The sequence below is a fragment of the Harpia harpyja genome, chromosome 3, assembly GCF_026419915.1.
Source record: "Harpia harpyja isolate bHarHar1 chromosome 3, bHarHar1 primary haplotype, whole genome shotgun sequence".
NCBI classification, from domain to species: Eukaryota; Metazoa; Chordata; class Aves; order Accipitriformes; family Accipitridae; genus Harpia; species Harpia harpyja.
The window spans coordinates 20263732-20287302 of record NC_068942.1 but is presented as its reverse complement, the minus strand read 5'-3'; the positions used below and the strand labels follow the sequence as shown (position 1 = coordinate 20287302).

The following is a 23571-nucleotide window of genomic DNA, read 5'->3' as shown; positions in this document are numbered from 1 at the left end:
AGTGGCAAACCCTCTCTCTTCTCCTTGTCCAGATCAGTGTTTTGCAGTGCCTGGGCACCCTGGCCCTGCTGCTGCAGGCAACTCAGAAACACCACCGGCCACATGCGGAGAGACTGTCCCTCCCTCTGCCAGAGCTGTCAGGTTTTGCTAGTGCTACAATGAGAATAAATAAAAACTCTCAAATAAGTAGGAAAAGATAAGGAGGCAGATAACTGTAATTCTCATGACTGATAGTATTACTCAATTTAGACATTAACATTCTAGCTAAAGCTTTAAACCTTGGATTTACTGAGCATGCCTGTTATTAATTTTGCCCACTCAGACTGCATTGGTAGCAGGTAGGTGTATAATTTAAAAATTACTTTGAATTAGGTTACAAGTTAAGCACTGCAGAGACAATGATTATATTTTTTTTTCCCAGGCTGCTGCTGAAAGGCCTTATAGGATTTATTATTACCCTTGTGAAGGTTTGGGATGACTGTTTACTGGATGGATCCATAGCCTGTATAATTCCCCACATTCCTCTGTTAAAATGACACCCCTAATCCTTGTTCCGTAACTAAGAAATGATGCATAGTAGGCCCCCACCTCTGCATCATTACCCTGTTAGCTTTAGAACCTTTCTTTTCAGAGTTTCAACCACACATGATTATTCTTTACGCCTCTTGATGAGGTTTCTGCTCTCGGCCAGGTTACAGCAACCACCAAGCCCTGCCCCGGAGGACAAGGACACCGTGGGGGAGTCCCCAGAGACCCTCACAGCATTACACACACAGTGGCTTCAGGAACAGCCTGCCATGAACAAGAACTGGGGAGTTCCCAGCTCCCTTCCCTTCTCCCTCTCTTCAGCTCAGTGGAAAGTGGGGTATCCCTCTGATGCTGAGCCCTCGGGGGACTTTCAGTGAGGTCCATGGGGAAAAAGAAGAAAGGGTTCAGATAGCAATGGTAAGGCTTGATCCATCCAGATATGGCTACAAATGGCAGAAGATATTTCCCCTTCGTGAAATCAGTGGCTGTGAAGTTGTTTCACTTTATTTATTTATTTATTTATTTATTTATTATACAAATTGAGATACTTCTTTATTTTGGGGAAGGATTTTGAATATGTGTGTGGCCCGTTTTTACCACGCACACACATAAATGCATATATATGGAGAGAAGGAAAGAAAGCAGCATCAAAACAGCATCAGTGGAAGCGGTCAGGAAGCGACTCTGTCAGCATTACAGAGAGCAGTTTTGTTCATGATGTTCTCTACCCCATCTGCACACATATGGATAAATAAATTGCTTCACTCCCATGACAAGTCCATTGAACTCCTGCCAGACTTTATGATTCTGCATTGACCCACCAGAATTCAAAATAGATTATTTTGGAGGTAAAAAACCCCCAATGAATATAAAGGCTGTTACTCATTCTGTCTAATCATTGTTTTAATGTCAGTGAAAATGCAAATACAATGGAATATAAAATTGCACTTTCCAAATGCAGACTCATAGTTTGAAAACCTGGGGTAAGATATCATTTCTGCTGAAGTCAATAAAAAATTCTTAGTGACTTTATTGAGACAGGTTTCCATACCTTAATATGCTTTAACATTAAACTGAGTGCTGCTCTGAATACCAAAGATGATTTATTGGAAAGCAATACCAGGGCATGTCATACCGAGTCATTAAGATTACCTTGGCCTTATCACTTTTTCTCCTAAATGAATTTTAAAGATTAGTATTAGATGACCGTTCGTATTAAGGAGCCCTGTTAAAGGCAATCATGTGTTTCATACATTGTGCTGCCATTTAAAGAAAACTCTTTATATCCATTACCTAAAAAGACCAATGGACAAAGGCAGAATGGAGGAAGACATGTATTCTAAACTGTCAAATAACCCCCCCCATTCTTTCTTAAACACAGGCAAAATGATGTTTTTCTCTTCTTTTATAATCTGTTCCCAGATACTATAATTTTTAAATCAAGCCAAAGCTGGACTTTCACTGAGGACAAAACATTTTTTTTTTATTAAAAGAACAGAATGCAGATGTTTTATTGATGATGTGCATGCATGATGATATTGCGACTTCTTGAAACAACTGTCAGAAGAGCGGAAACAGTAATGGATGTTAACGTGAAAGGCTGAAATCATGACAGTATATTTGCCCGCACACTTCCTGAGCTGGTATAGTGTGGGAAAGCAGTTGCTTGGAAAGTTGTCATTATTTCCTCTTGTGTTGTTTAGAATAGACTTACACACACAGTCAGGTGTTACCATCAAGAGGAACTGTCGGTTTGTGGCAGTATAGCCCTTATTTTCTAGTGAGCATGCAAATAGAGTGGGAATTGTCTCCTGGCTGCTTTGGAAGTGACAGCTTTCAGCAGAAATGTTCAGACTTCGTCCTTTAAATGTAGTATGCAGTTAAAGATTAAGAGCTAATCTTTCATTTCTAGTTGCTTTTGTTTTGCCAAGACTTTCTCAATTCATCAGTGACCTAATTTTTAAAAATATATTGTGGCCCAGCCATGATCCAAGGCCCCAGGACATGCTCACTTCATCCCCTAAGGACCTCCCCATTTTCAAACCATGAATGTGGAGAAGGAAAATTGCCCAAGTAACATGAATCTGAGATTAAGTCATATGGAAAACTGATCCTTTGAAATGGGCAGGGACCTTTCTACAGCATTGAGTGGGCTTTGGGTTGGGCATGTGGGACCACAAAGAGATTCTAAGTGTTTTTTCAACCTTTCCTTTCAGTTGTGGATGTGCAGCGGTGGGAGCACTTTACTGTGCCCCGTAGGCAGTGGCATGGCTGAGCTTGCTCTCCCTGCACAGCTTTCGTGCATCCCTGTTGGACCACTTCATCATGTCTCCCCCCCCCCCCAACTCTGCCCCCACTGACACTGGCCAAAACTAGACTAACTTTTTGTTTGTCTCAAGCCCTTGATTACATTTACAACCACAAATAACTAATTTAGGTCATCGTTGCTGTTGGCAGCACTATTTTAGTTTGTATTCCTTTCTTCTGCTCTTTTGTGTTTTGTTTTCCTGAAATATATGGGTTTGTCTTAATGTAACATCTCTGTGCAAACATATGCATCTGAGGAAGGCAAAAGAGATTTATTGCATTTTTGGCTAATACAGAGGAAAGGGGAAATTGCCTACATAACGAAACAGGCGATTCAGTTTTAACTATGTCATTTCTCCCTTGCCTCCATAGTACTGAATACACAAATATAAAATATATAATCTACCTCCTCCTTCAAACATATCAACGTACAATTAAAACCCACAAAGCTTGACAACCTGTTGTCAAGTTGTTTAAGCAGTTTTTTCAGAATCTGACAGACAAACTTATAAACAAAACGTAGAGCACCAGATTGTGGGATGAGGCAGCATCATCACGTGGCTTCCTCAGTTATCTCAAAATTTGGAAAACAAAAAAGTAGAGGAATACTTTTTCTCCTTGAATAAATAACAGTTTAATTACATTATAGAAATAAAATATGATATGGTAGGAATACACTGGAAATCTTACAGAAATACTATTCTGCTACTGGTAGGTAAATGGTCAAAGCTACTTTTCATGACAATCTGAACAGTACTTGTGTACAAACTATTATACAGATTGCTAATGAAAAATATTGCAGCAGTTGCAAGGATGTTACCAGCTCAAACAAACATCTAATGATACAATATTCTTCTAAGAGGAAGTAATAATGTTAGATTTACAGACAATAAAGAGTTATGTTCTCCACTTTGAAACACTGGAAATAAAAAGCTCAGGTAATCCAATTTTTTTACCTCATATTATCACAAGGAAAGATTTTCCTTTCACTATAAAACAGCATCCCAAGAGACCCTGTAAACAGTTTATTCAAAGGTAGCATTTGAGATGTCACAGCAACTTCAACAATTGTCCTAGTCTACAATTACAGACTTTTTAGGCCACTGCTTGTACAGATGACTTTTTTTATTTTTCACTTATTTACATACATTCAGCCCAATAACAGCAGGTAAAATGCGCTGTCTATCTCACAATAGACACACTAAAATTTTTATCGAAAGGCCAGTGCAAGTGGATCGTGATTGCACAGCATCGAGGAGATTATATTACACAAATATACAATTAGACTGTTGAGAATCTAACTCTGCACACATATGACATAGATGGTCTTCTCGGTAGATACGCAACACTTGGAGTTGGTACGTATATGTAACTGCAACTATTGTTGGTTGGTTGATGATGACGGTGTGGGTGGCCGTGGAACACAAGTTATCGTTTGGCTGTGCTATCACTAAGTAAAGGTAGGCAACTGCAAACTGGGAATACCTAAAGCTGAAGTGTGAGTACAGCTTATCTTGGAACGGCAGATTTTTCTAATGAAAGAGTAGTTCTACTTAGTGTGCAACGTGTAGGGAAATTGTTGCCACCTCTTTAATAAATGGTTCCAAGTGAACCGACAGAGTTCCCAGAGCTTTAGAAAAACTCATTATGCAAATGAAGATACTGATGACAGACAGTAACATTTCACAGGATGCTATTTCTTATTATATCAGTAAGCACCAAGTTAAGTGCCAAGACAGCCCCATTGTCCCATGATTTATCATGTAAAATTTAGAACTTGAATGCACAACGAAAGTCCACGAAGTTTGCATTTAATTCACAAGAAGACAGTTTCAAAAATGGCTCTTAAAACACCTTTACACTTCACATGGGCTTTCCCTGCCTCCTCCAAGAGGACTGCTTTAGGACGGACTAGACCTAGACAGGAGAAAGATCTTTCAGAAGGAGGACTCGCACGTCCCCCGGGAATCCTCTGCAACCCACTGGTTTCGGCCGACTGCCGCGGCCCCCTCGAGAGCGTGGTGCCCCATCCTACCACCCAGGTAAGCTGGGGGGGGAGGAGGAAAGTACCCCTGCGTCCTCCCGGCCCTGCTCAGCACCTCACCCCACCGGATCTTTAAGACGTGCCACCCCTCGCCGAGCCTGACCTCGGAGCCGCTTACAGCCCCGCTGAGCCACTGGCTGAAACGGGCCGGGCCGCTCGTGCTACCGGCTGCTCTGGCCCGCGCTGAGGTATCATCAGAAACGCCACGGGGACACCGCGGCGGCCGGAGACCCAGGGCTGCTGCCCCCCCGCCTCCCTGCGTACCCCCCCGAGGACGGGCGGCAGGGCAGCACGGATCTGGCTCCACTCGCCCAGTGCCACAGAGGGGGTCACCCCTCTCGCGGCAAGCATCGGGCAGCTAACAGGCTAAGCCGCCTTGGCAGGTGTTTTTTGGCAGAAATCAGCCAGAAGAAGGGTGAGGAAATGGCCCAAAAAAGCAAGGCAGCAGGGGAGAGGACCCCAGACCTTCTGCTGCGGAACAGAATTACAGAATATCCATGCCTCAAAGACTATCCAGTAACATGCTCCTTGTGAAAGTCCCAGGCTGCAGAAACAATCCCGCCACGGAACAGTCACCATTTTCCTTCAATAACCTCTTCCTCAAAGCTGATAGTGTCAAACCTTGTCATCTGTATTCTGGTTTCACAGTGAGACTCAACCTCATTTCAAGCAATCAGATTTGAATACTGATGGCCTTAAAACAGATTATCATTTATTTCTGGCTTTCTCTGTTTTCAGGAACACCATTGACAGCCACTGCAGTTGTCAGTGCGGGCTCATGCCACGCTCTGCCTCTTGTTCCCCTTATGCTCAAGTACAACTGAAAGGTTGCTTTCTCTAGTACGTGGATACACCTCTCAGAGTGGATGCGGATGTTCTTAATACGGTACTTTCATGAGTAATCAGTTGGAAGAACTCAATTTTAGAAACAAAATTCGTGTGCAAAGCGTGCAACAAGAAATACAGTTTACATTTGGTCATAGTGTCCTATCTTAGTTATGCTACCATGACTCACACTGATTAGTATACTTACACACACACACACACACGCACACACACATACACACACATAGATATTTATTTATATACACGCTCACACAATAAGAAAATGTCTACGTCTGACAATATTTCCTCCTCTTTTAGTGAAGACGGGAGTTTGGCATCTCAGGCTCTGAATCTGCTTAAACCTGGGATACAGGAATGCAACACACTTCAAGTATACATTGACTGCACAGTGATAACATCGCACATTGAGTCTGACACATGCTGTCTTCAGTGGTCCAGCACCAGCACGTGGCTTCAAACCAGTTGCCTGTTAAAGGAGCCAATATCCGGGACCTTCGCTTTTCAGTGTTCGTATTCACGCGACGCCCGAGAGCAGGGCGATAGTCTGTACAACCATAAACGTCCTTCTGTATAAACGCAGTGGTATTTAAAAGTCTGAACCAATGCATTCCTCTCTTACTTTCCTCCTCTATTCCTTTGTTGCTGTTACTCTCGTATGCATGTGAAAGTATAAAGGTAGTGGGGAAATAATTTTAGTAGAACACAAAGCCTCTCCTCTAAGTCCACAGAAGACCACTAAAAGTGTAAAATTTCCAAAATAGCTCATAGGAATTCTTCAAATACAGTAAGTGTTTTCAATGGGGTTTACATATCACATTTCACATTACTTCCACGGAAGTCTACCTTATCACTTTGTTTAATCAGACAAATATCAATAACACATAATAAAACAGCATACAATTCACAGGACACGACACGTTTTACAAAACCTCTAAAACTCAGCACTGCCGCTTTTGGAAAAAATCAAAAACTCTTATTACTTACAGACGTGAAATACACTTCACATTGAAATGAACAGCATGATTACAAGGCTTTTTTTCTTATTTCACGGTATTGGTTTAGGATGCGTTAGTTTTCAATTAGGTTTCACAATTTTTCTTCACAACCCCAAAAGGAACCATTGCTAACCTGGTATTTTCTCTGTGCTCTTTCAGGAAACTTACTATTATTCAGGAAACACTGTTTGAGAAAAAAACTTTTGAAAATTTAGCTTGAATCCCTAATTGTAAAACCTGAAGAACTGGCTGATGGTAATGCTCTTAACACAATCATTGCTCAGCTTACAATGACAAACCAAAAAAATATTACAGGAGGGTACAAACACGTTAAGCCACGGGTTTGGTTTTCTCTGTTGTTGATTTTTTTTTCTTTTTTTTTTTTTTTTTTTTTAAACTAACTCCTTTTCTCGCAACGCTGAGAAGTCTGTGACTTACAACGCTTCAGCAGTCGTGTCCGTGGAGACAGACATGGTAACTTTGGCAATCTTAACTGTGCTCTTAATGCAGCTCTCGGCAGCCCTGTGCACGTTCCCCGCGTTGTTGGCGTGTTTGTGCTGGCAGTCAGACTCCATGCTGTTATCGAGGGGCTGCGCGGTTCCTTCGCAGGTGGGGAACATGCTGCGGAAGGCGTGTCGCAAGTCCTTGCTCCTCAGAGCGTAGATGATGGGATTCACTGTTGAATTCAGCAAACAGAGCATGCTACAGAAGGCAAAGACAGTCTTGATGAGCTTGTTCATTTTCCCAAAGACATCGTACACCATGATGGCGAGGAGAGGGCCCCAGCATATGATTAAAACGACTAGGATAAGGACCAAGGTTTTGGCTAACCTGATGTCCATTCGAGTTTGATCGGGCCTAGTGATCTGTACCTTACCATCCTCCGTCGACTGGATGATTATGCTTTTCTGTGTGCCCCGCTGAATCATGCGAACAGCGTGGCTGTGAGCCTTCCACAGTATGTACATGTAGGCATAGACAATGAACAGCAAGAGGACGCTGGTGACCCCGATCCAGAACATCAGGTACGTCTCATCGATGAGAGGGAATATGTCCGAACAAACAGAATTGAGCTTTTTGCAGTTCCAGCCGAGCAGAGGAAGAACAGCTATTACAATAGCGATGGTCCACATCACACAAAACGCTACGACAGCCTTTGGTCGGGTAACAATCCTTTTGTAAGCTAGTGGCCTGTGTATAGATATGTACCGGTCTATTGCCGTGAGGAAAAGGCTACCTACGGAGGCGGTGAAGGAGGCTGTAACTCCACCCAGTTTGAACAAGAAGACGTTGGGGCTGTCCTTCCGGTGGAAAACATGGAAATCCACAAAACTGTAGACAAAAATCACGCTGCCCAGGAGGTCGGCCACAGCCAGGCTGCCGATGAAATGGTAGGAGGGTCTACACCGGAGGCTTTGGGAGTGGAGGATGACGCACAGGACGAGGAGGTTCTCCAGGACGGTGAAGGTGCCCAGGGTGAGCGACAGCACAGCGATGGCCAGCTGCTGGCTGGGGTTCAGGATCATAAAGCACTCCATATCCATGAAGTTCTCCCCACACTGTATGTTCTCCTCATTATCCTTAAACGTGGACAGGGACTTGTTGTAAAACTCTGTGATGTTGACCTGATCAGAGGGAATAATGCTCAACAGGGGATCATCTCCCGCAGTCATTTTTTCTTGGAAAGGATCACCCCTGAAGGAAGAGAGAGGGAACTTCTGGGGGTAGTATCCCAGCTTGGATGCCATGTCGCCTTTCATGTCTTCGTACTGGATATCGTTGGAGCCCACGTAAAGGAGATCTGTCGTGATTGTTCGGAAAGTTGTATCTGCGAGGCCATCTAGGATTGACTTCATAACCCCAGTCTTGTTGGTTTCAGAAGGACTTGGGGGAGGGAAAAATGCATTGGAGGAAATCCTAGAAGGGGAAAAGATCAGACTTCATTAAGATAAACAGGGAGACAAACTCCACAAACAACTTAGTTCGACTGTGTCAAACAAAATCAACCTTTTGCTTGTATTCAGTGCAGGCCTAGCCCTTGCCATCTGTGGGAATCTGGGTGAGTCGAGCACTTAGAAAGAAATCACCTGGATTTCACTAAAACTGAGTTACACTAAGAAGCGACGTGAAAAACGGAGGCCCAGGGAACTGAGTATTCCACAGGAAAGTAATTTTCATTTCTCATCAAAACCTTCTGAGCCACTCCACCAGAAAGGTATTTTTCTCTAGATCTGAACTTGGCTTCTGATTGCAAAGTACCTTGCTGACCAATATTCCTTGGGCTTGCTTCATTTAGATAATACCAAGTGCCACTGCAAGAGCAGCATTAAACTGAATCAACACCTTCATTGCTTTTCTTTCAAAAGGCACCAAGGGTTTTGAAAACCTGACAACAGAGAGAGAACAGGGAAAGAGCCATGCACTCTTAAGTTTCACAGTTCGCCCCGTATGCCTGTATATTCAGATTACCCTGTTACAGCAATCTGAGGTCTACTAACATCCTGCATTTGTTATTGCAAATTTATTAGCAAGGTATTTCATCCACAAATATAGGGATCTAGATATAGCTTCATTACTCTACTCCTTCCTTCTGCTAAGCAAACCAAGGTAAATGGGATGTTTGGGCTATATGGGGGAGGCGGGTTGTTACCCAGCCTTGTCCAGAGTTTCAGGAAAGGTGACCGGCACTGCTAAGTCAGCGAGTGCACCAGTGATCCATTCTGCATAGATCAGAAGTCTCAATCAGGGCAGTTCATGCTTGCCTAGAAAAACATGGTGCCAAGTTTGGGTCAGAGTGCAGCTCTGGCCAAAACTCCAGGCAAAAGGGACCAGGAGCCACTGCTCATGTGAGAAGCATGGAAATGTAACTCGTCCCACTGGGGACACCCTCAAAAATATTCTGTCCCCTCAGAAAGGGGGAGCCCAGCAGAAGGTCCTTGGGTAGCCAGTGGTCTCTGAGTCCCATCATGCCCAGCCTTTGCTCATGGATGGTGATTAACTGCAGGCTGCAATTCCCAGTCAGGGTACCCTTGAGAGAGCACCCTCATCAGCATCTGAGCATCTTACATGCATCAACATGTAAGACAGGTCTTACAGCTCTTCTTATGCTGTGCTCCTTTATATAACTTTGCCCATATAACATGTCTTGAATATGCACTGAACATCTGCTTTAGGGCCCCCTTCCACTGCCAGAGTGGCTGAGAGTGGTCTGAATGTAAAGAAGACCCAGAATCACTGCTTTGGTATGCTACAGCTATTCTGCATCTGCTATGGGACACCTTGAAGATTACATCAGCAACAGGAGCAAACCCAAGCTTCTTCATGCTTTGAGAATGGAGAAAATTGTTTGTGACACTCAGGAAATCCCAGATGCCACATATAGGCTTGTACTGACTTAACCTGTTCACTTTCCACAACTGACAATAAACGGCCAGAAAGGCCACGAAGGATTATCTGCCAAAACCCAGAGTACTGATCACCCCAACTCCTAAAGAGGAAACTTGCACAGTAGGTACCACAGCTGTTTTCCCATAAAAACTGAAAGAAAGAAGAAAAGGGTTCCTCCCTACAACAATACCAACACTTAAAAACAGAAGGAATCATGCGCATTTCCAAAACAAGCAGAGATCATTTGGCTGATGAGATATTTATACTGCACTTACACATAGCATCTGAACACTCACGACTTTTTCCACAGTTCTTTAAAGTTTTGCATTTGATTCAGCAGGTCTGGACATTGAGTGTTAAAGGGAATATATGAACCTAGACGTCCAGAAGACACTGCAACTCCAGTGCTGCAAACAAGGATGAGTACGAACAAGCCTTATCGGGATAGTCTAACACACAATACACACTGGCTGTGTCAGCTTTTGCAGACATCGTTTGCTCAGCAAATAACAACATAATTATTAGTGAGACAGACAGTATTAAGGAATTTAATTTTGAGGGTGTGAGCAGTCAGGGAGGGAAATGTGACTGAAGCACACATTAAAAATGAACAGCAATAATCCAATACGTAAGGTACTTTTCTTCCAGAAGGTGCTTTACAGCTGTTTCTAGGAGAATTTGCAGATGTTACATGTTGCAAAGATGACCCTGCTGACAACTGACAAATCTGCTTTGGGTGAAGTCTGGCAACTTTAAACTTGGCATTGTAACACCAATTTAAAACCAGAAGTGACGAATGTGTTATTCATTTGAAAACTACCCAAAAAAATATTAAATAAATCAAGTAGTTCTAAAAACACGTAAAGATGGCTGTGGTATTCTCTGTTATTCCAGCTTATTTCTGACAGAAGAAAGACAACCATTTCAATGATTAAAGCCACAGCCCCATGTCAAGATTACGTTCGAGTAAAACTTCAAAAATTGTATGCAACTGAGCACTTCTGCTAGACAGACAAACAAATTGTTAGGAGGTGGCTGGTTCCTGCCGGAGTCATGTTAAGTATAGACTTCCTCAGAATAAGGTGCAAGCCGCCATGCAACCCCTACCTTTGTTTGAAATACAAATGAAAGAACACAAATTCCTGCGTGCTCTTTTGAAGGTGGCAGTGAGTTATGTGACAATATCACTATGCATGCATATGCTATGCTAACAACACAGTTAATGGGATCAGGAGAGGCAAGTCCTACTCTGAATTTCAATGATTTTTTTTCCCTCTGTATTTTTACATTGAGATTATTACAGTAATTTCCACCTTATTTTCTCTGCAAAGAGAGTTTTGTTTGAGAGTACTTGGGAGTTCATTAGTGGTGTAGTTTAGGCTTTGGGGGATGCAGCTGACATTAATTTTGTTTTTGTTTGCTGCTGGGAATATCATAATTGGAAATTTCCAGCAGTATGTGTGCATGCACCTATTCAAGTAGCAGTTGATTTTTATTAAAGTTGCAGTAAAACAGCCATTTGCCCTATCTGGAATTGCACTTTACTGGAATTTTGTTTATTTTAATTTAGATACCGGCTTGTCCCGGTATAAGCTACAATACTGAAAGGCACTGAAGCGATCAGTGAGGTTTTCCACAGCTGTCTAGTGAAAACAAGACTGGGCTTTTGGCACTGCAGTCGTCAGGAGAGTCCAGGTCACAGTGTGAGGTGTTGCACGATTTGACATAGACTGAAAAGCCAATGGCAGAACCAGCGGTCTAGTTCTCGGACTTTTCGTTTGGTCAGGTGCACGTGCCAGTGCCGTACAAATTTTGGCTCTGAGCTCTTCTGTCCGAACCCAGCGTGGCGAGCAGGCAATGCCCGCGAAAACGGGACACCCCACGCCACGTGGCCACACTGCTCTTTGCAATTGGCTTCAACCCAACCCAACCCGATCCTGCTCAAGACCCATGACCATCTCTACATGAAATACCCTGGGAGCCTCTGTGGCTTCTCACAGCCTCCCTCAAGGACAAGGGTCCCCTGCACAGATCCCTCCTCTCTGGACGGGGCCGGGGAGACGGCCGTGTGCTGCAGCCAGGTCCCCTACGCGAAGGGCGGCAGCGAGGGAGGAGAGCCTTTCAGTCCACTCTTCCAACAGAGCCTTTGAGCCTCCAAAGCTTTCCACTTCATCCCTTCCTTAAATGAGCTCTATTACCTCACTCACTTTAAAACAGCTTTAAAAAGAACTGAAGCATTGATTAAAGATGAGGAAGAGCCCGCGCTGATGCCGGCACTCAAAATTTTCGATATATTCCCATGACTGCATGCAGCAATTCACAGCAAGTAATGAATTCTGATTACGGGTAAGGATTAAACAATGGATACAACATTTCAGGCATCTTTTATCTTGAAGACCAAAACCAGAAAACCTGTAGCTGAACACCATTTTAGACTTTTCTCCCATCAGCGGGCAGCTGTTGATGGGCACCGCCGGACCAGCTGTGCAAAGGGACTGCCACTAGATGGAGTGGCTTTTACAAACACACCGCTTAGCTGTCTGCAGAGACCTGCATTTAACCTCCTCTAGCCCTTTCTTCCAACCTGCTTTACCGGGGTTCAAACACAGGAGGTGTTAAACATCAGCTGAAGGTTGAAGACACAACTTTGTAAGGCTCTGCCCTCAAAGCAAAAGAATTAGTGAAGAGGTGAGGGGGCAAGTCTTAGTACTGCCCTCCGCTGTGTGGTTACATATAGCCTTAAAAAAGCTTGGATGCTATCAGAATATGAAGACCCCTTAGGTAAAATCTAAAATATGTGATACGTAAAAGGCTGCTAACTCGGCTCGGACAACAGGGGGAATTATACCTCCCCTGGACTTCTCGTTGGTCCACAGGACCAGTTCACTCGAGGAACAAGAACGCAACTTCATTAAAATGCTATTACCTACCTTCTCCTGTTGTTCTGGGGGAGAGGGAGGGCTGGAAAGTTTTTATTGTTGTCTAAAGAAAGGGCCGAATTTATTATCATTTTCCAACCAGGATGATTGATAGAGCAATTTTAATAGCCTGAATAGAAATAGTGAATATTTGCGTTCTTCCTTGGAAAGTAATTATGAGCAATACAATGATGCTACCGATAACTGCAAAAATGTTGACGTGGCAAGAAAAGGAATCAAAACAACAAAGGGAAATCTGCAATCAAACCCTTCTAGCTTCTATTTTAGAAAATATTTTGATCTCCATGTCTATACATTTCTTCTATGATACCCACAGCTAATTAAGAACAGGCTAAAGGACAAGTAGGTATAATTGAAACATAGTTTTTGAATGCATAAAAATATGTAAATGCATTCTCTTTGCTTACATGTTATAAGGCTTGTAAGTCCTTCAGAGAAGAGCTTTATCTTCTAAGTTCGCATAGTGCCCAGTACACTGGGACTCCTACCAAACTGGCTCTGCAAAGTACTACCACAGGAGAAACAGCAGTAATTTATACTCCTGGGTAGTCAGCTGAGAGAAATGAGATCTACCATAGTAACTGTTGGCCTCCAGGAATTAGAACTGTCCTATAAAATGAAAATTTATATGGCTAATAATTACCTTATCCCATATGGCGATGAACGATACTGCTTCGAGGACAGAACAAGGTTTCTAAGCCTTGGAGAAAGAAATGTGCAGTCTGAGAAACGGCACTCGAAGGCTCGGGAACACCGAGCAAGGAAAAAACACATGTTGAGAAGAATGTGAAAGCAATGCTACCCCTATCCTATTTACTGTTTTACTACTCCATCTCCAACACTGTGCTACTCCTAGGCTATAAACAGCAAATACGCTGTCACTCCTAATTCAGGAAAACTTGCATTCACTTCAGTGGGAATTTTCTCTGCGTGAGGGATCGGGAAGGACCACAGACACTAGGAGAGGAGCAAATGAGGGATGCTGTCTTCCAGTTACAGCAAGGCACTATTGGCTATGGGGTAAACTAGGGCATGCAAGTACTGAACCAAATTTTGTTCTTATGTAACGTGATGATATCTTTGGCAAGTTGAACCTTAATTAGCAAGCAACAACAGCTACATAGTTATTTATGTTAATTAACATAGCGTTTGCACGCTAGCAGGATAGGGACTGGATTGTTCTAATTTGGGGGCAAACTGCCCCTACGTGACACCCGCCAGCATCCAGCAGCTGACAATCTGAACGGCAAAAACAAAACAAGGGGGAAAACAGAGCGTTAATCAGTGACCAACAATGTTTTTAAAAGAAATAACATTATTTCCTCCCTCCAAAGTTTTGTTGGCAAGATGTGTGTACCAGTTTTACCACAGGTGACTTGCAGGCACAGAGAAAAAAAGGCTGTGCCTTACCTCCCAAACAGCCGGGGCATATGCGTCTGTCTAAGATCAGAGAGGTTCGAAAGCGAGGTTGAAGTCCTGGTTTGGTGCGGGTGAAGGACCCGAACTTTGCTCTCCTGCAAGCCAGGTGAGCGTGCTGGCAGCCTCTCTGTTCTGCCGCCCGTCTCTAAATTGCTCCAGTTGTTCCACGTGGGATCAAGAGTCAAACATCCAGAAATAAAGCTACTAACTGATATTCCAGCAGGCAGGGTGCACGCGTTGTGACTGAGAGGCTTAGATTGAAGCCCCTTCTCTGAATTAAGCAAACCAAGGATGTGTCTCCCACATCCCACCCAGCCGCAGGGGGAAGAGCAGGGACAGCTGCCCCATCTGCCTGTGAAAAACCCCCAAAGCTCCTGAGTTCGCTCGAAACCCCTCAGCTTGTGAAATACAGCCCCCTACAAACATTTCCTACCAAGTCGGAGACAAGATGCAGTACTGAAGTCACAAACCAGCAAGGGGACCATCAGGGTCACGTTAATGGGAAACTACAGCTAGCTGGTCTGCCTGGCTTTTGGGAGAAAGGAAGGAAGGAGGAGGTGGCTATCTTAAAACAACACGGGATTTTAAGATCTTTCACGGTTTACTTTATACATCTTAATTTCATGTAAAGACAGAGTTTTGGGAGAGGATGAAGAGGCTTGCTGAAGTATGAAAGGCTCAGACGAAAGGGAAGCAGTGAAGCAAGGGTGACCTGGTATTTGCTTAAAATCAGCTCCAGTTTAGGGACCCATTTCCCAATAAAGCAGAAGGAACAGGTAATACGAAAAGTTTGATACAATGTTATGGTATTTACATTTTAAAGAAAATGGAAGAGAACTCATTAACCTGGTCAATTTTGAACTCTCAAACTTTTTCACAAAAGGGCTTATCTTGGATTTCAATATTCCAACAGAAATTGCTTCATTTCCAGCCTCTTTTCTAGCGATTCTCTAATGCCAAAAGGTGCAGGAGCTTACTGCTGCTGAGCAGAATTGACATAAATGTTAAACGGAGACAGAGAAGCCCAGCCAGGTGCAAAAGAGATGGGGACTGAACAGTCAGTCTCCTGGAAGTACCTAGAAGAGACAGCAGCTTAGCACACAACGTGTAGTTGAAGGGAGAGAAGTCATTTGAAAGAGCAGAGCAGGACATAAAAGACCCAGGCTCCACTGGAGGCTAAACGCTAAAGGTCCCCAGAAGAATGTAACGTCTAGAGGATGAAACTGGGGAAAAAACACATTTGGGGGGGGGGGGGGGGGAAGAGATAAACACTCCAAGAAAACAGCTTTCATGTAATGGCCAGAGCAGAACAAAAAAAGGCACGAATTTTTTGCAGCAGAAAATATAAGTGAACTTTATTAGAAGAGTAGGGATGAGAGACAGAAAGGTAGCAAAAACATCGGGCTCCAGGGAGAACTCTCATAAACTGCACAGAGTGCCTGTCTGCCTCCGCCCCCGCAACAAACTGTGGCTGTAACAAGTTTTAATCAAGGACTTTGTGAGATAGCAAGGTAGCAAGGAGATGCTGAGAGAAAAGGTAATGCGGGTTAAGTGATCGGTGTGAAGGGGATTGGGAGGAGAGAGATAACTACTTTCCTCATACAGGGAATAAGACGTCTCCAGGTGAGATGGGAGCAAACTGGGGAAAGGTAAGAGAGGAAGACCCAAGTGGAAGGAGCCACCAGGAGTTAGGCATCCAGATTTTAGGGAAAGAGAAGAATTGCCTTTGTGTTCGGCATGGGGAAAGCAGATCAGGCGAAGGAGAAAACTCACAAGAGAAAACCTCCCTCCTCTTCCGAGCTATCCAAACTTCAGAGACACCTCCGTAAGCTGAAGGATATAGCTAGTGGGATTTTCAGATCTCACTGTAAAGAAAGAACAGACCCACTGTTCTGCAGGCAAGGACTTGCTCTTTTGAAAGTCCATTTCTGATGTGTATTCAAACAGCGAAGGAAGACGCACAGGGCTCTGAGAAGCCATCCTCGGTAAGGTCACAGAAAAGGACAGCGCTGTACGCGCTGGCACATGGGACTGAGCTGGGGACACTCAGGAGAGATCAGCTGAGCAAATGTGGCCAGGGACATTAATAAAAATCAAACTGCTTAAAGAAAATGAAGTACAGGATACAGCCCTCAGAGGTGGAAAGGAAGAGAAAGGGCTCAAATAGAGCCAGTGGGTGACCCATCCAGGGGGTAAACACACCAAAAGGGGAAAAGGGAAGAGGGGTTTGCAAGCAATGACTGAAAGTTAGTGCACAGAAAGTCAGCAACACATTGCAAAGCAACATCCCTTCTACCTCAGTCCTCAGGAGTATGCTTCTCCCGAAAATTGTTATTAGGCCACTACGTACTGGCAGTGCTCAGAAGCTAGGACAGAAAGGCTTTTGGTAAAGGCAATGTCCCACACCATCAGCATTAGCAAAGGATGAAAATATGCACTCCAATTAAAAAATGTAAAACATTCTTTCATTTCTGGAGCTGTCTGGCCTTTCATAAAATTTAAATAAGCTCAGATAACTCTTCATAGCTACATTCAGAATATAATGATATTCAAATATACTGCCTTCACACACACAAACAACTTGTGAAATTATTTGCCAGCATATTAAGCCACTACACCAGATTGCTTGGCAATGGTGCGTGTCTTCGAAATATGCAGATGCTTTTCTTTTTTAAAAAAAGAAGAGAGGGAGACAAGAGGAGAAGTGAGAAAGAATTACAGTAGAATCCGATATCCAAGTAGCCAGAACAACAAATTGCGGAGAGACTCCAGCCAAAATTACACCAGATTTTGAGAAATAGTTAAACGATACCGAGGGATGAGTTATGACTTTTTCTTTGTGTGTGTGTGTGTATATATATTTCTATGCATAAACTCACAGATAGACATACACAAACACATACACATGCCTAGAGAAACAACTAAAGTCTCACAAACACTGCAGTAGTGTTTGTCATGCGTAAACTCAAATTCCTGGTACCAGAGGACAAGGAGACAAGACAAGCTAGAAGTGTAGGTACAGAAAATATAGGCAAGATGACTGCTGAGTATCTTTTTGAATTCCCTTATACACAGCCTTCCAGGGGAAAAGCAAGAATCTAAACCGAATACATCTATCACCAAGATCCTGTAAAAATTATTTTGCATGTATATATACATATAGGTAACCTATATACATGCTCCAAACCTATGCCACCTAAATTTCCAGGCACACGCGTAGTCTGGACTCCAGTACTGCATTGTTTAAAACAGAGAAAGAACTGACTAAAACCAGTGGTTTCTGAGAGCATGTTTCACATTCACCAAAAAGGGAAGGTGGGAGCCCGCTAAGCCCCGAAGCACAAACTTTTAAATGTTTCCTAAAATGCAGAAATATGAAAATTACTCCAGTGAGGTCTGAAAGGGAACTGACAGTAATCCCTACAGAACTGCTCCTGCTCAGTACTTTGTAGTGAGTAAACACGCCTTTCTTAAGAATATACAACTGCCATAAAACTGGTTAACACAGGATGAGGTATTCTTTGATACCATCTAGTCTCTATCTACACAAACAAAACAACATCTGAAATGTGTAGCACATCCAGTTTCACCAATAGTCCAGCCAAAGTATAAGGAGTGACATTATACTAACACACACAGTAGTGAAGTATCTATTTTATCTGTAATTTGGATGTGGGTAGCTTGATCAAAAAAAGATGTTCCTACTGAAGAGAGGCAGAACCAGGCTTGGTGTATGCATCACCATAATGCCCCTGCATGAGGCACAAATGGCAGAATAAAATGTGCTCCAACCTTATGTTGCAAACCCAATCATTTTTCATGGGCAACAATGGCACCTTCGGGAAAAAGAAAAAAAAAAAGTTCTTTCTAACGAGAAATTGATTTATAAGTCATTATAACCATTTCAAAAGGACAGGTTGTGGCTGGTTTCAGCAATCATTAACAAAGCCCTGCACTTTCAAAGAGCCTGAGTTCTGGGGAGGAAATTCTTATCCCACCGACAGCGATCGGATGTGCACTTTTTGCAGCAGTACAGCGTCAGTCTAGAAATGGAGATGTAAAGAGCAGTACTGAGAAGACAGGTTGTCACATTTTTAAGTTTGCATTAACAACAAATGCTGTTGCTGTCTATTCTGGCACATTTGCAAGCTTGCTTTTAAGTATGAGGGGCTGGCATGCATTTCTACTATAGATAGGAAAACAAGAGCAGCCTTGTTATGATTAAAAGGGTCTATTTCCCTCTGCCTTCTGTCTTCTGTGTCCATCTGCACAGCTGCTTTGAACTTGGCCAAATCCCAGTGTTAGGGTCGTCCGCAGTACATATTTTAAATCAGCAGCAGACTGTGCAAATTTGCTGCTAGAGAAGAAAAAAATCTCCAAATTCTCACTTACGTGGTTGATGTGTGGTTTTGTAGAGCATTCATCATTATACACAGCCTAAACTATTTGGGAAATTGCAGGAAACATACCTAAAATCATTTACTGTTTCAGGAGGAGACTCGGATAAAGCCAATATAGACATCTGCGAAGAAATGGAAGAGCAATCACCGTCGAGAAAAATTAATTCTGCGGATGCCTAGGTAGCCGATGGCATGACTAGTAAGAGGTCACAAAGTTTGCGTCAGAGAAGTTGCAGTAATTTCTCTTAAAATGTGCAGAAGTAGAGAAACTAGGTGAGTGGAAGACACCGCATGAGACCTGCAGAACCAGGAATGGCAATGTATTTGTAAAATTACTGGGCAATACTAAGCGATTACATGCGTTTGGGTTCTCCCTTGCCTCTTAATCTCCTCACCTACCTCTACTCAACAGAAAGGAAAGCCATCCCAGCTCTCCCTCTCTAGCACGTAACACTTTCAGCACCAAAATTCACAGCAGGATGACAGTCTGCAAGCATTTTGGGATAGCCACGTTAAAGGCTGAAAGTCAGAAATGACTTAAAAAGAAAAAAAAAGTTATTTCATTTCTAAACTTCTGTTGCCCAATCAGAAACCTGTGAACAGAGAAAGGGAAAGAAAGGCTTGCATTGGCTAAGACCTGCCATTCCTTCAGCAGAGCATGAAAGCCCTTAATGGGGTCCTTTATGCAACTGAGCTAACATAATTCACCAAAGAACAACAGCCAGGATCAAAGGCGCCCACCGGCTCATCCCCACAACACTATAACCTGCTTCCACCTTCACATTGAGTTTTATAGGTATTTTGATTTGATTACTGTGGGCTTAGGTGTTATCGAATGGTTGACGAGGTAAATTCAGAGCAAATAGTCGATTTCTTTACCTAGCCAACTTTTTTTTTTCCCCTGGCAATAGATGCCTGCTGGCTCAGTCAAACAGTTATTGCTTTTATCAATTCTGCTTTAAAATGTTTTTTTTTTTTTAAATGGTTCTGCCTCTCATTCCAAAGACCAACAGATAATAAAGCAAAGCTGTTCCTGACTGCTACAAAACTAATTTTAACCTCAAGCAAATCAGGAATTACACATTCATCTTCTAAACTGTTTAAAGATGTTACGTTCATTTCTTTTACGGCTGATTTAATAAACTCTGCCTGCATGATAAATATTCCTACTATAGTCACAGGGTTTTTTTCCTTTCTTGAGAAGGGAAAAGCCATGCTAGCAGTTGATATGAGGTGTAATCCGAAAAGAATTAAGCACACCCATGTAATTTCTGCAATGTTGTACATTTTGTTATTAAATATCATATTAAATATCACTCGGATTCTTTGCATGATCTTGGTACATGTGAACAGCAATGCCACCCCCAGCAGAGAATGCAATATTCCTTTAAGAAAAGGTGAACAATAACAATGAGAAAACAAGATGATACAGCTAAGGAACAATAACAAAACCCCAAACATTACTACACCTTTAACAGGTTAAAAAAGCCACACCACGTTTGTTTTTTTTTTTAAAAACTTGTAGGTACTCAAGAAGGAGTATTTTGTTATCTGGCTTTATGTTATATATGTCCCTTTATCTTCTGAAAGAAGACAACATATGCCGAAACTGTTAATATGAACATTTGCTGCCACACAGAGAATAACACTGATGATCATTTTAGAGAAAGAAGGAAAACTATGGACTTCATCTTCTGACACCATTTTACTTAATCAAACTGAAATCACAGTAACGAGCTCTCTCCTACCAAAGGCTCTGTACATACCTCATCCAGGGGTGTTCTCAATGGAGATTTGCAGGCGTCTTTGAGACAAAAAGATGCCCATTTAAAATAAGCCCATCTGGTTACCCAGAATTATTTCTCAACAGCTGAAGATTTCACATGACAAACACTGCGTGAAGTTTAAAAAGCTCACTCTTTTTCTGGCTGTTTTCCCCCTAGACCTCCGAATTTCAGACAAAAACGCACCAACCCACCAAAAACCCTACCGGGATATTCTGAAGATGCTGGATGCCTAAGTGACATCTAACGGAACATCACTGCGCACACCACCACGGACCGCCTTTTATTTCGGTCACAGCCTCAACGGCAAGAGTTTCGGGAGGAAAAGCGCCCAGGGAAACCGGCCTGAACGCCACCCGCCGTCAATCCCCGCTGGGTTCGGACGAGAGGAGAAACCTCCGATGTCAGAGAAGGTCCTGCGGGAACCCGGGCGGCTGCCGGCTCCGCGCACAGAAGAATAGACGCGTGTTCACCAGAACCGCCACCAGCCTTCCGCACCTCCGCCCGCCCTTCCGCCGCCGGGCCCCCCCCGGCAACCGGGGTCCCCCCGTCCTCCGGCCGGGCTCGCGAAAGCAAACCACGTACCTCGGGCCACCGGCTTTTTCTCCCGGGTGGCCGCGGGCCACCCTCCAACTCTCCCCAGCCGCCCGAGGCGGCGGCGGCGCGGGGCCGTGCCCGGGGCAGGGGCGAGATCCGCGCTCCTCCCCGGTGTCCTCGTCCGTCCCCGTCCCCGTCGTCTGTCCCCCCCGCAGCGCGGGGATCCCGGGGAGGGATGCTCCCGCAGGCAGCCGCCTCTCCGCCGTCGGGGCAGGCGGTGTCACCCCCCGCACCACCACCCACCCCCCCCCACACACACACCCACGCCGCCAACAAACTTTGAGGGGGACGACGGCTACCCGGCCCCCGGCCGGCGGGGCATCCGCCGCACACCACCCCCCCCCCCCCTCCCCGCCCCGCGGCGTCCTTACCCTCCGCACGGCACCGGCCGCGTCCCCCGCCTGCTCCGGCCGCGCCGACCCCCGGCAGGGAGCGGGAGCGCCGCCCCGCCCGGGCACCCCGGCACTGGGGAGCGCCGAGGAGGCGGTGCCGGCGAGGGGAAGGAGGAGGTGGGAGACTTCTCCCCCCCCCCCCCCCCGCGGCTGCCTCCCCTTCTTCCCTTCCCTCCCCTCGGCGCCTCCTCTCCGACCACCGCCGCCCTCGCTCGCCGGGCTCAGGCGGCGCGCCGGGCTCCGCCGCCCCGCCGCCGCCGCCGCCGCCGCTCCATGTGCCGCCTGCCCCCCCAGGCCGCCGCCGCCGCCCCCGGCCGCCCTCCTCCTCCTCCGCCGCCGCTGCCGCTGCCGCCTCGGCGCTGGGAGGCAGCGCGGGAGCCGGCGGGCGCCCGGCGCGGCTCCGGCACACGCCGCCGCCGCCACCGCCACCGCGTCCCCCCCCCCCCCCGCCTTCCGCCCCGCTCCGGTCCCATTTATGAAGCCCGGCTCCCATCACGTGTCAGTGTGCCTTTTGTCCCGGCCCTGGCAGCGCCGGGGAAAGACGGGCGGCGGCGGCGGCCAAACTTCGCCCCGGGGGAGGGACGCGGGGACACGGGGGGGGGGGGGACACCGCGGGGTGGGTGGAGGCGGGCGACAGCGGAGAGCGGGCCCCGACCGCCCCGTCCGGTCCGGCCCGGCCCGGGCCGTGCCCCGCGCCCCCGGCCCGGCGGCCGCCCGCCGTTCGCCCCGCGGTGGGGCCGGGGATGACTAATGGTGATTAGCCCCGTCGTGCCGGCGCTCCGCCGCGGCGCCCCGCCGAGCGCGGGGGAACCGGGCCGGGGTAGGCGGCGCGCCGGGCCTCCAGCCAATGTGGAAGGCAGCGCCTCCTCCGGCCCGCGGGGGCGGACGGCGCCTCCCCGCCGGGGACGGGGCGGGGGGAGCAGCGGTGCCTCGCCGCGGGGCCCGGCCCGGCCTCCCGCCCTCTCCGCCCCGCCGGGGGCTGAGGTGGGCGGCCCCGGGCTCCCGCCGGCGTGGCGTGGGGGAGAGCGGGGAGAGGCCCTGCACTCGCCCCGGGGCCTCGGGGTTGGGGCGGCCGGGGGGCTGGGTGCGTTGGGTTGGGTTGGGTTGGCGGCCGTTGGGCCTGAGGCCGTGGCTGCCCTGGCGGGGCGTCCTTCAAGGCCGAGCCCCTTCCCTGCGCCCGTGTTTCCTGTGAAAGGACGGAGTTTTGCCGTCGTTTGTTGCCCTCTCCCTCGCCATCCTTGAGTCCTGCCTTGGGTGTTTGGGGGCTTACACCACAGCCGTCACGGCAGCCCTCAGAAGCGCTGGGGAATCCCTCGGCTCTGAGGGACGAAACGGCTCCGGAGGCGGACGGGCAATGGGCAAAACCGGAAAGCTGGGCTTTATTCGACAGCCGGTTCCTAAAGACTGTTAATATCCAGCTGGCTGTGCTCCGCGTGCTTCTGCCTCTGCAGTGTCATAAATATGTATTTGCCTTCACACGTATTAATACAGAAACTTGATAAATATTTATCATTTGACATAGTGTCTGAAGACATTAACTGGTCCATCTACCACATCCACCCGTGGTGGAGTAATATGCTGTATTCCTCGTTTCTCAGGAAAAACACTCAACTCTTCATGAGTGAGGGTTCAAGATTTTGGGTGGCTCTACTTTTTAGGGGTGCCTGACTTGCCATGTGCCTGCCATCCGACAGTGAGTCTTCCTCTCGAAGGTTTCTCGAGCTGGGCCCCCAAGGCCTGAGGCACCCACAACCTCAGGGCTCCCTCCGGGGAAACGCACCTGCCGAGGAGCACTGACCCATTCTCACAATCTGGTGTTTTCCTGGCATCTAGTCCCACAGCGAGTCTGCAAGATCATAATTACTGCCTATATTTTTTCCACTGCTGGCTCTTTCCAATGGTAATCGTTAAATTAACAAGAAAGGAGATAATT

The 23571-nt window shown here is 46.0% G+C and overlaps 1 protein-coding gene across 8 annotated transcripts; it reads right to left on the bottom strand.

The window, feature by feature from the left end:
* Nucleotides 1–5569: 5569 nt before the first annotated feature.
* On the bottom strand, nt 5570–21794 carry CNR1 (cannabinoid receptor 1). Of its 8 annotated transcripts, none has more exons than XM_052781541.1 (3): nt 21618–21760; nt 14194–14285; nt 5570–8638 (listed from the first exon to the last, which is right to left on the bottom strand). In XM_052781541.1, exon 3 carries the CDS (start codon nt 8574–8576, stop codon nt 7155–7157), a length of 1422 nt encoding a protein of 473 aa, XP_052637501.1. In that variant the 5' UTR covers nt 8577–8638; nt 14194–14285; nt 21618–21760; the 3' UTR covers nt 5570–7154. The 8 variants fall into 8 exon arrangements, with proteins under 8 accessions (XP_052637501.1, XP_052637503.1, XP_052637504.1 ...); XM_052781543.1 differs by lacking the exon at nt 21618–21760 and adding an exon at nt 20632–20833; XM_052781544.1 differs by lacking the exon at nt 21618–21760 and adding an exon at nt 14457–15714.
* Nucleotides 21795–23571: the final 1777 nt, after the last annotated feature.

Coding starts and splice junctions, on each gene's coding strand:
- CNR1 (XM_052781538.1), bottom strand. CDS start 13,820: ATGTGTTTTTTCCTTGCTCGGTGTTCCCGAGCCTTCGAGTGCCGTTTC. Junction 8,638..13,689: donor TCATCGCCATATGGGATAAG/GTAATTATTAGC, acceptor TTCCCCTTCTAG/GATTTCCTCCAATGCATTTT.